Source organism: Melospiza georgiana, chromosome 9 (genome assembly GCF_028018845.1).
Source record: "Melospiza georgiana isolate bMelGeo1 chromosome 9, bMelGeo1.pri, whole genome shotgun sequence".
Lineage (NCBI taxonomy): Eukaryota > Metazoa > Chordata > Aves > Passeriformes > Passerellidae > Melospiza > Melospiza georgiana.
Window position 1 is genome coordinate 2,378,671 of NC_080438.1, and position 17,206 is coordinate 2,395,876.

At 39.1% G+C, this 17,206-nt stretch overlaps 1 protein-coding gene across 3 annotated transcripts in view; it reads right to left on the reverse strand.

Moving 5' to 3' along the window:
• DNM3 (dynamin 3) overlaps window positions 1–17,206 on the reverse strand; it is a 169,309-nt gene that overhangs the window by 110,254 nt on the left and 41,849 nt on the right. The window contains exons 14-15 of one of the 3 annotated variants that reach the window (XM_058030314.1): window positions 15,310–15,327; window positions 9,797–9,910 (exon numbers count right to left, since the gene is read on the reverse strand). In XM_058030314.1, coding sequence (XP_057886297.1) covers window positions 9,797–9,910; window positions 15,310–15,327 — 132 coding nt within the window. Of the gene's footprint in view, window positions 1–9,796; window positions 9,911–15,309; window positions 15,328–16,522; window positions 16,553–17,206 lie in introns of all 3 variants that reach the window. The other 2 variants (XM_058030312.1, XM_058030315.1) reach the window with 2 other exon arrangements.

The following is a 17,206-nucleotide window of genomic DNA, read 5'->3' on the forward strand; positions in this document are numbered from 1 at the left end:
CTGAATCCCACTGATAAAAATGGAATTTGTAAACCAATGCAGAAGTTTGCTTTGGTGAATTTCCAGCTGTCCTGGTAGGGGAAAAAAACCCTGAGGCTGAATGAAATCCCCACGGACAAAATAATACAAAAAGTCTGGGCTGCAATTTGATACCAGCCGAACTCCAGAGTCAGCTCCCCTAAAGTTAACAGTAGTAACAAACTACTGCAACTGGGAAAAAATCCCACCTATATGGTGCTCATTATTGCCAGGAAGGCTTGGAATAGCTGTACTGTAAAAAGAATTAGCATAAATATGCAGTCATTAGTATTGCAACCAGTTTTGCAGAAGGTGTGCTGTATTTTAGACAGCCTTCATGCTATGATTTCTTTATTTTAAAAATCTGTATATTATATTGGCCTTTCCCACTCCTCCTTCGATAATCAATAGAGGAGGCTTTGGGGAGGACTGGTCGTGTAGTGTTGGTGTGATGGTGCCTGGACTGGCTGCCTTAAACCTTACAAAGGAAGGACTAGCACTGTCATTTCCCTCTGCCTCCCAGGAAAACTTTTCTTTTGACCAAAAACCTCTTTTTTAAATGTATATATACAGTTGTAAGTTATTCAGCCTTTCTTCTATTTATTTTGCAGAAGATTATTTTTAGAATTAATTTAGTGGGGTTTAATCCATTATAGTATGAGTAGAGGGAATTTTTGTTCTCATTCTGCTTTAAAGTGGAGTTACAACACACGTATAGTTGTGGTTATTAAGAAAAAAATCTGAAGCAATAGGAAGAAATTAAAGGAATGGAACTAGAGTCAAGCTGGCATTAATATTTCTCAGTCTTTACATATGATTGCTGTCTTAGGCATCACCAAACCGGAAAACTTTAAACTTTTTCTGACTTAGATTTTGCTTAAGCGGTAGAAAAATGTTTCCAAATCTTGTTAAGAAACTCGCTCAGTTTTGCTTTCAAGGGGAATACAATCATTTGCAATTTTTTTTTCTCTCTAATGCTTACTTGCAAAGCTACTTTTTTTTAAAATTCTGATCTAGAAATTAAGGAAGGAAATACTGTTATCCAGGGAATAATAGGCTCTCCATGAAAATAGCGTTGCAGATAGCCTGTGTTAACTTTTGCTAAATAAGCAAGGACGATGGAAACATATGGAACTAGTGTTTCTCTTATCTCTAGTCCACTATTTGCATTAATCTTTATTTTAAATGACCTTTCTGGGTTTAGGAAGTGATTCCCCTCCCATACACCCATGACTCTTCAAAGTTACATTTTTAGACTGTAAGGCTGAGATCGAGGAGGCCCCCTTGGCATGGGGCTTGGAAAGGAGGCGGGGGGGAAATGCAGAGTGCAAAGCAGCAGATATGGAAAGAAAGGCTGTATTGTTAGCAATGAATAAGGAAGTATATCGACCTCAGCTCAGTAATCAAAACATTTTCAAAGTGAATTAAATGATTCTGTGGTTCTTAAAACACTGCTGGTTTACTTTAAACAATTTCTAGTTGATCACAGTCACAGAGAAGATATTTCAATAGTTATAAAACAAGATGCTTTAAACAGGCATGTCAACTAACACGAACAGGCTGCATATAAATATTTCAAAAGAAAAAAAAAACAAAATATCATCAAATATTACTTTTTGTAACGAATAAAAAAAGAAATTAGCAGGACCCAATGCATACTAATCATGGTGAGAGTTCTCTAAAGCCAGGACAATACCAATGCTTAAGCCTGTTGTACGAACTGATACATATTACCATAAAATGCACATTGAAGCCAGTAGGAACATTTAAAATAGGTGAGTGTTTCAAAACAATAGATCTTTTTTTCATCTTTAGGGAGTGTATTTTATTTAAGTGCACTCAAAAAAAATTAAAGAGGGAAGAGGAAGAAAATATTTCAGACTTTTCTAACTATTCCTTTTATGTTAAAAATCAAAGGAAAAGAGAGAGAAGGGTGGGGGAAAGTCAGCTAACTTTACAGAAATAAATATAGATCAAATAAGCATCCAAATGTGAAAAAAACTAGTTACTTTTTAAAAAACCCATGTCATTTGCCATCTTTCTGCCTTGTCATTAAGCTGCATGCTGCCTCCTGCATGAGCCTTGCCAGTGCTATTTAGTGCATCTGTATTTTCAGAGCATGAAGACACTGCCACCCGCCCCACGCTCCTTGCACCCCTTCCTGTACTATCACTGTGCCTCCAGACCACCCAAGTATCATTTCTAGATGGAAAATATTATAACGAAAATAGCAAAATACCTGCATAAAAATTCCAGGCTTCTATATAGAATGCTCATTATAAACTTTCAATCAAAATCTGTTAAGCAGATTGGAAAATGAAAAGCCCTAAACTTTATTGTGTTAGGTTTTTAAAATAAGACATTTTAATCAAGAGCATAACTTTACTTTTACTTGTAAAAGGCTTTGTTTCCTGAACTGTACTTTATTTAGGGGGAAAAAAAAAATCTTAATTGAAATACTATTAAGGGTCAGGTTTAAACCTACAAAAAGACAGGAAATGCCATAGTTAAGAATGAAACTTTCCTGAATTATTCTACTGTAGTTCTGTACTGCATTTTACACAGCATTGCAAAGCAGTATCTAAAAATAACAGCCTTCCCTTAAATAAAGAGTCCTGATTACTGCTGGAGGGAATTCATCTCTCAATTCAGTTTCCAAGGTACCAATATTTAAAGTCAGGTCCTTAACATAAGTTTCTGTAAATATAATATTGGCAATCATGAGATTTTTTTTTTGTTATGAATATTCTAAAATATTCTTTTTTGTTATGAATATTCTAAAATAGTCCTTTACTGACTTAGTAAGTCAACCAGACACAGCACACAAAAATGTTAAGCCCTTTAAGCAAGTTAACTACAATTTCAAGGAATTTCAGTTTTTAACTAAAAATCAAGTGGAGATATTAATCTAGTCATGTCTAGCAGCACCCAGTGAATTAACTGAAGGGAGAACAAACTTGCCTCTGTCGAGATGTAAAGCTTTTTGCTGATTCTTTGATGAATTCTCCTGGAGTACAGTTATTAGAAAGACGGCACAAAGTTTCCACTTACGATTTTGCTCCCAGCACAACCTCCCAGACAGTTGTTAACTGAAAACCTATTTTAGAAAATCTATACTTTCTGCTGTTCCAATATTCTGTACTATAGGTTGCCAACAATTTTGACTGTACAATTCTGTTATTTCAAGAAGCATCCATAAAACAGAAAGTCAGACCTAATTTTCTTCCAGATGAAAGATTTTTCACTTCTTTAGCAACTAAATGCAGTAGTTAAATCTGATTAAATCTATGAAATAATCAGTGTATTATATCTATTTTAAAAATACTTCTAATTTTCCACTTCTGTTTTTCTTCAAAATGTAAAGCAGGTAGGAAGAAATGGCAAGTTAAAGCATACCCTTACAATTTTACTTTTAGATATAAAAATTTAAGTAAGCATTTTATAAAGACAAAGTATTTAATTTATTGAAATTAATTTTTCATCTCTGAATTAGTTAGCCATTTTTGTGGTTGATTCATTTATTTAAGACACCTTATTCCACCTTGTTAAGTTCAAGGAAAATTTCATTCATATAATTGATAAACTTAACTTGTATAGTCAATTTGTGTATTAACAGAAATGCGTATTATCCTTTACAGCAAAATTATTAGAGGCAGAACACCTGAATAAGTACATATTGACTTATTATTAGTTTCATATAAAACTTCAGCACTATCCCCACCTTTAATCTCTGGTAATTTATAATCAGTTTTCAGGCTGGATTTAAAATTGTATTCTGAATGGGGTTTGTTTGAGAAGGGTTTGAAAGCACAGCTTTGTTGCTTACCTATGGTGGCACTAGCGAGCAACAGAGATTCAAGAACACTATTACAAACCAGAAACGTTTAATCTGTAGAGAAAATTAATACAATTATTCTTTTCCCCCTTTAAGGTTCCAGTGGGTTTTATACCTTCTGAAACAATACGCCAGAAATGTTGCAAATATCACTGCAAAGTTGGATTACAGTCACTGTGTGTAGGGACAGGGTATAGAGAAAATTCAGCAAAGCAGCACATCTTGTGATGTGAAATGATGCTATTTGCATGCTTTTGATCTCTAGTATAGTTTGTATTTGACGGAAAAAAACTTGCTGAAGTTTTATGAGGTTAATTTATTTTGTCAGAAAGTACAGGTTTTGAGACAAAGCAAAATTTAGATAACATGCAAACCAAAATACTAAAAGGAATATAATACATGTACAGCTATCACATATTAGTAAAAAAATGCAATCAGTTTTCTTTCCAGCACATTCCTTACAATGGAGTTAATGTGCAAGTTGCAGCCTCCATTTATACAGAAGGCTTTTTATTTTTAACATCCCAGATTATTGTACTTATCTGCTCCTAGAAAATATGCACTGTATAAACACATCCTTTATCTTGAACTTCAGTATTTCTGTGCTTCCATGAAGAGTAAAAACATCTGGTTAAATTACTATGTGTGAGTACAGTGTGCAGGCAAAACCCTGCCCAAATCGCATATAAAATAAACCACGGCTTCGGTTCTTTCTGCTTTTCCAAATGTTCAGCGTGAGCAGTCTGTTGAAATCACATCCCTGATATGTGTCAGCACAATGATAACTCATGTACCAAGCTTCTTTTCTGAATAAAATCAAGTTCTCTTCTTGTTCTGCAGCTGCCAATGTTTTAAAGTTGAATTCTGTTATGTGTGTTCCCCCCACCAAACGCCCCCCAAAGTGGACTGGCACAAAGTGTTGCACAGCAGCGGCGATGGCTCCAAGGGACTGGCTGGACGGAGTTGTCATGTGTCTGCCTGTCTACACTTGCTGTGCAGAACATCCTCTCACCTGTACAGCAGGCACAGACAGGCAGTCGCATGACAACCCAGCCTGAGGGACAGCCACCAGTGGGACCCTGCTCTGAGAGCCCAGAGCGTCTGCAGCACCAGCTCCAGCCAGGAGTCCTCTGGACCTCACACGGCCGCTCAGTCACCAAGCCCAGAGTCACAGCAGCACTGCCTGTCAAGTACAATAAAACCCACTGCTGAAATTCTTACTGTGCTTCCTATAGTACTCTTTTCCTAGCTGTGTTCAGGAGCTCTCTAACAGTAAGTTGGATTTACCCGCGGCCCTGCGGCACCTCCGGATGTTCTGTCCTCCCGTTTGCTTCCCAGGCATCGCCCGATTCCTGCTGGATAAAACTCCCTGACAGAAGCCAAGAGCAGCTTGTTGTGTGGCAAGCTCATTCTGTAAACACACACAATGTCAGACCTTAGAGGAACTTCTCCCCTTTCCACTCTCTCACCTCCTCCCTGATTTTTATAAATTCGCTCTCGAATCTCACATCATTTTACAACTGGGAACAAACCGTGAAATTATAATCCAAACTGCATCCATCACTGGATGTTGACAATAATATAATTTACTATTGAAACAGAATGGAAATATTTTCTTTGGAAATAAGACTACAGGAGATTTTTTTTTCCTCATCAATGTAAATTTCACATTTTTAGGAATTCTAATTCTACTGTCCAGTTTGGCATCCTTTGCACAGCAATAATGCCAGTGAAATCTCTGGATGCTTTAGAAAGAATAATAAAATCACATTCTATGACCGTGCACTGTAACAATGTTACACCACTTCACAAATGGCATCCATATCTTTACAGTGATGAGGTTTTTTATTCACAAGCTAGAATGACATTCCACATTCCCAAAGTCCATTTCATCCTAATGCAGAAGTGGCTAATTCACAAACTTCAGATTTGCAGGTAGACTCTCAAATGAACCTTAGTGACTGCTACTTAACAATACAGCAACAACAGAGCTAAAATGCTCAGATTTAATAATTTGTGTGTGTAGGTATGCCTTATAATGCTCCAGCTGGGATTACATGGAATATGCTACAAAATAAATCTGTATTTGTGAGGTCACAGAGTGTGCTGATCTTGCACTAGTTTACAGCAGCCTCAAAGCCAGTACACAGCACTTTCCTTGCTTGGTTTTTAAGGACAAAAGCACAAAGTCAGGGTACTGCTCACACAGCAAAGTTACAAACAGAAGCAACTGCATGCAGGATCAGAAACTAATCCATGTCAGTTCTCCCAGAAGCAATACTGTAACTTCTCTAAGCACACTGTTCAACACCAACCTGGCATTTCCAGAACTGCAGGTCTAAAAATGCATTCTTAGGCACGGAATCCCTCTCATCAGGAATAAAATCCTGGTGTATGTTTGACAAACAAAACTGTGTGAAGAAACCAATAGTTTCTTTTCTAATATTGATATCATACAGGAAAATCTGAAATATTTTGCCATAGCAACTCGCTTCTAAATACATTGTACTGTGGATTTATCACTTATAAAGCTGCACCTCACAAAGGAATTTACATCCTTCTAACGGCACTAGCGAGCCACCACTAGTGATTTTGCTCTCAGAGCAAATTCCAGACTAAAAACCAGGCTCAGCTTACACTAGAGGGGGTACACAGCCCTGGAGGCCCCAGCAGGCACTGGAGCTTTGCAAAGCACATTGTCAGAGCTCTCTGGTACACAGCTGCTGCAGCACTGGCTACAGGCACAGAGGGCACAAACTCCTGAGCATGCCAAGGGAGGCCAGGTGCCAGGGAAAGGCTCCAGGCCAGGGAAAGGCAGCCTGAGCAGGGCTCTGAACCAGGGAAAGGCAGCCTGAGCAGGGCTGGGGGCTCTGAACCAGGGAAAGGCAGCCTGAGCAGGGCTGGGGGCTCTGAACCAGGGAAAGGCAGCCTGAGCAGGGCTCTGAACCAGGGAAAGGCAGCCTGAGCAGGGCTGGGGGCTCTGAACCAGGGAAAGGCAGCCTGAGCAGGGCTGGGGGCTCTGAACCAGGGAAAGGCAGCCTGAGCAGGGCTCTGAACCAGGGAAAGGCAGCCTGAGCAGGGCTCTGAACCAGGGAAAGGCAGCCTGAGCAGGGACTGGGGGCTCTGGGGGCTCTGAATCAGGGAAAGGCAGCCTGAACAGGGCTGGGGGTTCTGAACCAGGGAAAGGCAGGGCTCTGAATCAGGGAAAGGCAGCCTGAGCAGGGCTGGGGGCTCTGAATCAGGGAAAGGCAGCCTGAGCAGGGCTGGGGCTCTGAACCAGGGAAAGGCAGCCTGAGCAGGGCTCTGAACCAGGGAAAGGCAGCCTGAGCAGGGCTCTGAACCAGGGAAAGGCAGCCTGAGCAGGGCTCTGAACCAGGGAAAGGCAGCCTGAGCAGGGCTGGGGGCTCTGAACCAGGGAAAGGCAGCCTGAGCAGGGCTGGGGGCTCTGAACCAGGGAAAGGCAGCCTGAGCAGGGCTCTGAACCAGGGAAAGGCAGCCTGAGCAGGGCTCTGAACCAGGGAAAGGCAGCCTGAGCAGGGCTCTGAACCAGGGAAAGGCAGCCTGAGCAGGGCTCTGAACCAGGGAAAGGCAGCCTGAGCAGGGCTGGGGGCTCTGAACCAGGGAAAGGCAGCCTGAGCAGGGCTGGGGGCTCTGAACTCCCCACGACCTCGCTGGGCACAGCCAGACACACAAACACAGGGATCACTTCTCACATCACCAGACTGCACATCTCACTGGGGGGAAACACCTCACACAGCCACTGCAGCCAGCAGCTGAGGAGCCTGGCTGATTTTTCAGTCTTACTGAGAAGATCCAGTACAAAAAAACAAAAAAAGAAACAACAACAAAAAACCAAAAAACCAAAACAAATCCAACCAAGCAAACAAACAAACACAAAAAAATCATAATTTTATAAACTCTTTTCCAAGAGAGAATAATGAAATTATACAGCTGATCTATATTTAAGGAGCAACTTCTTTCACCAGCAGAGCATGGAATAGTACTCTGCTATTATGCTATGCAATTATTTTCTTACCACTCTAAGAAATCCCTAACTGATCTCCCATGGCCTGAATTAACTACTGACATTTTCTTGACTCTCAAAAGATAATTGTTTGGCAATTAAGAGACATTATCTTAAAATATGCATATAGAAATCCCATAGTGGCCACTTCTTTCTGAGTACTTTCATGAGCTTCCCAGGTGACTCTCCCCTGCAGATTGGCAAAACTATTTCTTTTTGAAGTTACACAGCACAAGATGTACCATTAGGATTTTCAGGAATTTTTATATTTCCCACTAAACAAAAATCAGATTTAAAAAAACAACACCAAAACTACCTCATCTTGGATGCACCTCCAACTGCCTGAGACAAAACACAGCAAGTGTGTTAATTTTGCCACATTGCTTGTTTTAGTTACAGTTGTTTGTATCTTACCTAAGAAAGCTGGTTCGAGTAACTTCAAGGCAGATCACAAAAACCAACAGTTTCAAATTATCAAAATCATAAAGCCACTTTTGCATTTTTTTCAAATTCTGTTTCAGCAATCTGAGGGTAAAATTTCCTCTCTTGACACCTGTCCCTTGGCTCCTCCCCTCTGCCTGACATGCACTGGTTTTCCTGTTACACTAAATTTGAATCCCTTTAAAACTTAAATAAAAGGGCAAGGGGCAAAATCCTCAAGATTAACCTAAATTGTCCCTCTGCCTTAAGGCGTATCCTGAAATGGCTACAGAATGGGGGAAAAATTTATTTCTGAGCACAGTTCCCACCCCCAGCAGCATTACTGAAGGAGTTCCACATCCTGGATTTGCAGCACTCTGCCTTATGTACTGCAGGCCCGGTCCCCAGGGCTTCCAGAGAATTCACTGCAGTAAAACACCACAGCAGCTTAAAGAAAATATGAATGTGCACAGTCCCCATCAACCTGCTTTGTTGGGATCAGCCAGTGTTTTGATTATTACTTAGAATAAGATGAAAATATTAAGTGATGCTTTGGAGCTCATTTAAAGCTTTCTCTTTACCTGTGCTTCTTCCATCCATTGAACAGGTTCACCCTAAAAATCAATAATTTCTTACTAAAAACATTTCAAATTGTTTTGGGGCACAACCCAAATAGGAAATAATAGGTTTTTTAAAATGTAGCCCCATTTTTCTAGAAAAACCAACACAAACCTTAAAGAAGTCACAAAGGCATTACCATAAATCTGATGGCACACGTATTCCTGTTTTAACCTTCAAAATACTGCTGGAGACTTGGATAAAATGTATCATTACACACACAGTTGAAGAAGTCATCAAACAGAACAGACAAGCTGCCTATCAATATATTCAAAGTGAACAATGAGAATGTCCTTTTCTTCATTTCCATATCACTCACCTCAGATTTACTAATCACCCAAGAAGTTGCATTTTTTGTCAAATTTGAAAATCCACACCAACCAGCTAGTGAACTCTGCAGATGGGCTTTGCATCCTCTCAGAACACAAGACCAGAGAACAGCTGTTTTCATTAAATCAATTGCTGTAGTTACTTTCAGAAGTAAATTTACCCAGACAATTTATGATCAACTTGCAGTAGATGTTCAAGAGTAACCAAAGCAAGGATAGGACAATAAGCAGAGTATTTCAAAACATCCTGAGATTTTTTTTCCTTTTTTGAAAAAATGTGTGGAAATCACAGGAAGAGAAGAAAAAAGTAAAACAAACAAAAATACTCCACACCACACCCTGTGTTTGTTGTCAGCATTTCAACAGAAGTCTTAGGCAGTCAGCATTCTCTATGAATCAAACCAGAAATTTAAAGAACACAGCTAAAACCTTAAAACAATCTCTCCATTCGAGTTTACACAAACTGATTAAATTTTTCAAGTTGATATCAGAATACTGTATTAATACTGGGGTTTTCCCCAACAACAAAAAAAAAAGTTCTTCATTCCTTACCTCATCATCTTTATACCAGGACAAGCTCTCTGCAGTCAGGACAAACCAGTATTCCTTGGAGCCTCCTTTCATGATGCCAATGTTGTTGATGGTGAGCCAGCCTTTCCGGATGACCTATGCAAGGTGCAGTCAGGTACAAGTTTAGTTCATTTCTCACTTGACAGAGTTCTGCTGCTGCATTCATTCTTTTAAATCAAGATTTGCTAAATGAAACACAAACAGGTGCATTTTTTCAGTCTCTGGGAAAGTCAAGAGTTTTTGCAGCATTCCAAAAAAAAAACCAATAGTAATGAAGTGAGTACTACATTTTCAGCCTGAAGGTTGGAGAAAGAGAAAAGCCAAACTATCAGAATGCTGTACTTACAGCAGGGAGTATGATAAGGATCAGGTAAGCTTGAAGATATTTATTTGCTGTATATGAACATATTCTGAAAGCCTACACAATTAATCTCTGACTACACTGTTCTGGTCTAATTGTTAAGGCCATCCCTAAAGGTGGATACCAGGAAAAGCACCTAAATTCTGGTAAAGTGAGTGACTTCTGACACACACTGAGGATTTTCAGAAGTGGTTGCCTGGAGTGACAAAGGGGAGAGGTCTTCTAAAGTTAAGTTAAATTTAAGGCAGGAAGCTGTAAGGAGAGGCATGTGAGAGCCATTTTCTTCTCATAGGATAAAAGAGAAAAAGAAAAGAAGGGAAAAAACCTTAAGCAACAACAAAAATTGGGGAGTAAAAAAGGTAAAGAAAAATTTTATAAAATAGATACAAGCCAAAGATGAAAGAACAGATGTGAACATACCCATAAATACTAAGATCAGGAGGCTACAGCATGCACATAGAAAGAGAAATTAGATAACTCCCCAGCAGAAGAGAATAACCATGAAAATTCATTTGCAGATGAGATGGAAACTTTCAATTTTATTGGAACAGCTACTGTTTTCCAATATAAATGAGAGAGCAAACATTCCTTCCTATCATGCTCTGAACAAGACCACAGAACTCTCCTAATCACAGATGAAGGAACCTCAGCTCTTCTCTTTCTCCCCACAGCAACACCCTTCAGTTGCCAATGGAATACTGAGACGAAAAAGTGCTCAGAGAAGCCCTTCAGAATCCTCTCAACAATCTCCACAGGCTCTGACTTGTGTGATCAAACATGAGTTTCCTCCTGTATTTAAAGACCTCTGTGAGACCAACATTGCTCTCATAGGGCTTCACAAGACCAGTAACTCCAATACCAACAACTCACCAAAGAAGAACATGGCTCACCATCTATTTCTCATTTATAGAAGTTTCAGAACCAGAATTCACTCCTATTTAGCCTGGATGTTCATGCAAGCTCCTAAAAAAATCCAGCTTTGATTCTGCACAGGGTGAGGGACTAAATTTTATTTGATAACTAAACCAAAGAAGTTGCACCTGAAAAGCAGGAAATGGTATGGAAATGCACATAATCCAAGAGTATCAGTTTCATTTCAAGGAAGATAAATGTGTTTTCCCATTTACTACCAACCAGGCCAGCCGTGTAAGAAAAGTCCTGAAGATCCAAAAACAGGTTGTAAATTATTAGCCTGTAAGAAAATCTTTAAGAGAGCATTGATTTGGTTCTGAAGCCACAGTAAGGGATGAGAGAACAGGACATGATTCCTGTAAAGAGACTCAAGGATATGGCACAAGTAGATTAGATGGAATAACCTGTTCCACAAAGGTTTCTACAAAAGTGGGTCAGGACTTTTAATATTTGTGGTTTTTGAGGGGGGAACCTAAGTGGAGAGGGGCATCAGTGAGTGCAGACACACATGGAATGCTTGCCTAAGTGCAAGGGAAACATTGATAATAACTTGATTACCCATCAAATCCTCATTTTATTTTGTGATGTTTATTGAAGTAAGTTTTTAACAGGAAACAAGTAACATGTATATACAGCCAGTGTACTGACCTTCAAGCAGCTGCCACAGGCCAAGTTGTGGAACCCAACTAATTCTATTTTTTCTTTCTGCACTGAACTATAAGGAAAAAATATTAGAGAAAAATCAACAAAATTAAGGTTCTGCATTCACTCAAACTGAGTTCTGCAGCAAGGGGAGCTGTATTTGTGCAGCAGACTAAATCCTTCACAGCACATGTGCACATGTTCCCATGCTATAAAGAGGCTGGGAAAGAGGATGCTGTTGAACCACATTGTCTGCAACTAAAAATGCCATGTTGCTCCATGCAAAGCTCATATCCACACACAGGAAGCTCAGGCAGCCTGGCCAGCACCTGGTTTGGAGAAAAATGTTTTGGAGAAATATCTCAGGGAAGGTAAAAGATTTGAACACAGATTGCAGTGAAGATAAGGAGGTGGTTTCCAGAAGCAAACCAGGCAGGACACCTAAGCAGCAGGTTCAAGAACCTTACAGGTGATGAGCACTTCAAAGGGAAGGGAAGGAGCACTCTCTGCTTATTCCATCCTCTCTCCCACCATTACCACAGGCTCTGTAACAGCTTCGTAAGAGTCCCATTTCCTCAATTCCACAAGAAGGGATTTGTGGTAGAGGTCTCAGAACAGACCAAGCCAACATTTTAAATACTAAACTATACAAACCACTTAAGAAGAACTGAAGGTTTCAATACTTCTAAGGTAGGAATTGTGTCATGCTCCAAAATCCAACACATCTCCCCACAAATGTGCAACCATCATGGGGTGTGGACAGAAGCAAGCTGACTTGCTAGGACAATCTCTGGTCACTGGTTCATAAAGGAAGGAATTTGCCAGTAGTTTCCTCAAAAATCCTGTGTGCTGAGGATTACATCCAGCTGTCATTCCCCCACAACCCTGCAGAAGAGCAGGACACCAACTTACAGCAATATTTGGGTGTCTGCTTTTCATGTGAAGTTTCTAGACCTGTTTATGTATACCTCTCTGTGGAGACAGAGTTTTGTGTTCTCTAAAATATCCTGGACTCTACAACAGGTCACAACAATCTAAAATACTAGGAAGCTGTTCCAGGGGCCACCAAGAGGGAGAAGATGAGCTTAGTGTGCTAAGCCTCATGTCCTTTTCATTGAATTTGCCCATTTCCCAGGCACATTCTGTTAACTCCAAAAAGCTACACTTGCACAAGACTCAGCATCAGTGTTGGACATAAAGGGGAGGGAGATGTTGGATCAAGGTGTAATGCAAGAAAAAGTGAGATTAAGGAACATAGTTTCACTTTCCAGAGAAGCTGAATGACACCTTAGACTCTGGCTAAATTCTCAAACAAAAAAAACAAACACTTAGTCATATTTTAGAAGTGTTCTTCCACAGGCAATAATATGGTAAGATTTTCAAAGATATTTCTGAAGTTCAAAAAACTCTGAAGGAGAATTATTATTCTGGAGTTTTCTAAACTGTTGTGTTAGCTATTTTTTATAGCACCTCAGCTTGGAAAATGAAAGCACTGTGTTTTTCATTATAGTTCTTTTTCTCATTGGGTTGTATCAGAGAGATCCATTTCACTCTTTCCTATCCTATTTCTAAATGTCATTCTGGGCACAGCGGATGTTAGTGACATAAGTTATGAACCTCAGGAAGGTGAAAAACAGGGGCACAGCCAGAAGCTACTGCAGACAATATTCTGAGAGGCAGCTGGACTCCATGCACAGGATGAACAAGAGATGACACAGTTCCTTCCTTCAGGATCCTGATACCTAATCTGGGTGACTGAAAAATGAAACTCAGAGCCCCTGAATGCACACGAACAAGCCAGAAGGAAATCACTCTCATAGTTCAGCTGCACAAAACCCAAATCATATTTGTTGTTCTTACCCTCCACCACTTCATGGATAAACAGGAAAGCAGGATTTGACACAATAAGCACAATTTATGTGTTGCTGCATGACTTTAATTGCATTAAATCAAATAAGGCATTTGTAAAAGAAATATATTGAAAGAAATGGGACACTTTCTGATTCTCTAAAGAAGTATTTGAGGGATGACTTCAAGATAGGTGAGATACATGAAATTGGGCAGAGAGAAACACAAGAGTGAGAATCATGAGACTGGACACTCCCACAAGAACACAAGCAGCAGTAATTGCAAATGTAACACCATTAAAGTTGTGTTGTGTAACTCCACTGAAATAATTCTGAGCACAGAACACAACTCCCAGCACCACTCCATCTTCCAGCCACTGCCATTACAACATGTGCTACTGAACAGTAAGCACATTGAGAGAATAAAAATTACAAAAACTACTCAGGGAGGCATCCTTAGAAGCTGTTGGTTCTTTGGATTCAGTCATGAAGATCCTCACACTACAGAAGCTGGAACATATTAGAGGGGAAACCTACTACAGTATTTCAATGTAATTTGCCAAATGTCCCAGCATAAACTGATCAGATCTGCTCTGATACTGAACACAACAAGATCTTGTGACATTGCTTCCCTACAAATCACTGCACAATGAATTACATAACTTAAAACTTGTGACAGAGGCTGAAGTCCCAAAAAAATGTCTGCTTTAAAGAAAAATTTAGTCTTTAATGGAGCAAAGCTCTCAGGGGTAAAAAACTGAAATATATTTCCAAATATAGTTAAACAAAGATTGAGGTACGTCAAACATGAAAGGATATTAACCTAAAAAATAAATAAAGGCCATTTAGAACAGCAATACTCCTCTAGACTTGATAAAGTGAAAACTCAAAACCAGCAGGTTTCATGCTGCTGAATTTTGAAATATTTTTGAATGTGTTAGCTCATGGGCATCACCTCTTTCATAGAAATATTGACATTTCTTAACAGAACAGCTTTGACATGATTTTTCATAACCACCTCACTGACCATGGCACAAGTCTCCACTTCCATCTGGTTGATTAAAAAAATTCTACAAGCATTTATTTCCTGGGTCATGCAAGATAATAGGATTTAAGTATATCTGAAGAAAGGAAACAGCAAAGTATGCTACAAAGCAGGATTAAAAGAAAATTTTAAAAAAGGGGGTTATAAGGGGAAAAGTTACTTATTAGGACTATAGCTCAAGCCAGCTGATAGGGTCTGAATGCTACTTGTGTCCAGAAGAAATTAATCAGGAAATTAATCAGAAAATTAATCAGATTGTTGGTGTAACACTCAAGAGAGGCAGGTCAAACAAACCCCTCAGACCTAAACCTCCACATCACATGGACAGTGCCTTGAAACTCACAGTTCACATTAAGCCCCTTCTCCAGCTCCAGGGCTACTTCAAGCACAGCAGCAGATTTTGCCACAGGACAGAATCTCCTATAAATGATATGTAATCCTCCATAATTTCAGTGTCCTGCATTCTCACACACACCAATTGGGCTCATGGAGCAATGACACTTTCATCTCTTAAGTTTTATCATGAAGGGGAGTTTAAAACATTGAATTTTAGTCACCAAAACAAATGTGAGCACACAGCACACACAATTAAGAGTGGGTCAGCTTTCAGGAGCCAAGCCTTGCTGGTGTGCTGTGTAAAACCAAGCATTGCACAGAGTACTCCAAGCAAATGAGAAGACAGACTAACCTGTGGCTTAAAAAGAAACTTTGTGGAGTCAGGTCAAAACCTCAGGCGGTAGCAAAGAAAAGACAAACAAAAAAAAAAAGGCCAAAGATGAAGTGTGAGAGGATAAATTAGTAGTAGAGGGAAAAGGAGAAAAACATGCTAAGAGGAATTTGCATTATTGTCCAAAAATAAGGTGTTGCTGTGCTCATCTTATTTCCAAGATACACAGAAATAGTTAATAGTTATCTGCATCATTCCAGCCCAAAGCAAGCTACTAAAAAAGAAAAGCAAATTATTGCAAATGAGCATCCCACTATTTTGGGAAAATTCAGTGATCTTGATCTCCCCACAGGGTGCAATTCAACTGCTGCTGAAGTCAGTGATGCCTTTTTCCATAACTGAACATAAATTTACTTTAAAACAACAACTAATAGAATTTGATGATGGCAACAAACTGAAAAAATATACATTTTTATCACAGATACTGCCAAAGAATACACACAATACAAATTTATTTCTTACACCTTACCATCACTGAACCAATTGTAACTTGTTATAAAATTAACTGCAGTTTAGACAATTAATTCTAATTAGTAATATTAAAGACATTCACATATTTATTTACTCATGAAGTGGAAGGGTTAGAAAAGAGTCTGTCCGTGATATATTGATCCTCCTGGTGCTATGAAGAGAATGTTAAAAAGGCTTTAAATATTTTCAATCATAAAACTCATTTTTCTATCCAAAGTAATTCCTTGACACACACAAACCACCAAGAACAGTACCTGTATCCATAAACAGCATGTTCATTTACACCAGAGCTAATGTTTCCTTTTGGTTACCAGAAACTTATTTGCCCACCTTACAAAGAGAGGTTTACTATGAATAGAGGCACTCACATCAGATAAAAACTGCTTCCCAGTTATATAATAAAATAAACACCAATTAGTCATTTTAGTTTGAGAAACTTGTTAAACTACAAAAATATTAATTTGATGCAAAGTCTTCTACAACATTTTAAGTTCTACTAGTTCAGACTGGTAACAGCAGGTTAGTAGCAGTTAAGTGATGAACTGCAATTACACTTTGTTGAGGTAGTGTTACAGACAAGACAGCTTAACATTAAATAGTTCAGCAGCAAGTATTTGACAAACCAATGAGTTAGAGACAAATTTTGCCCTCTGAGAAGCTAAATGAAAAAGCAACAATAAAGCTTACAGAACTTAGCTCGTACAATTTGCCTTGAAGGCGGTAGATTGGTTCCCTGAAATAGCAAATTGCAAAAATGAAGTTTTTATTTCAGAAACATTCTCTCATTCTTTTCAACTCCAAACAATCAACTTACAAACATCTGTTTATTATCTCTACAATAAAAGGTTCAGCAAAGTCCTTTATACCACAAGTAACCAAGTTTCAACATTGAATTTAAAACGCCAAGCTTTTTCTTCACTTCTTTAGAGAGAAAACATTCACTCAATTAAAAAATCATTCATTTTATTTGTGTATTTTTGAAGAGTCAGATAATTGGTTGCTTTTCCTTTTATGGGACACTCCAAAGTGATGACAGTCCTTGTGTTTGACACATGTTCCAGCACAGCTAGATAAGAAGGAAATCTCTCCTCAGAGGGGAGAGGCTGCTCTTTGAAGCTATTGCAGTATTTGGACCTTCCAGGGCTTGTGTTTTGTTTTTTTTTTCATTTTAATCCAAACCATATATTATATCAAAAATGCCACTCATGTTGGTCAGGCTGTGGGGAACCATCAAATCCAAGAAGTTGCTGGATTATTTTAAGAAATATCCTGAAAATAACTAGCAATTTCTTGGTGAGAGGAAGGGATTGAATTTCTAGCTCCAAAAAGATGACTATAACTCTTGCCAAGAACTCTTGTCTACAACAGCAGCAGAATAGGAGACTTT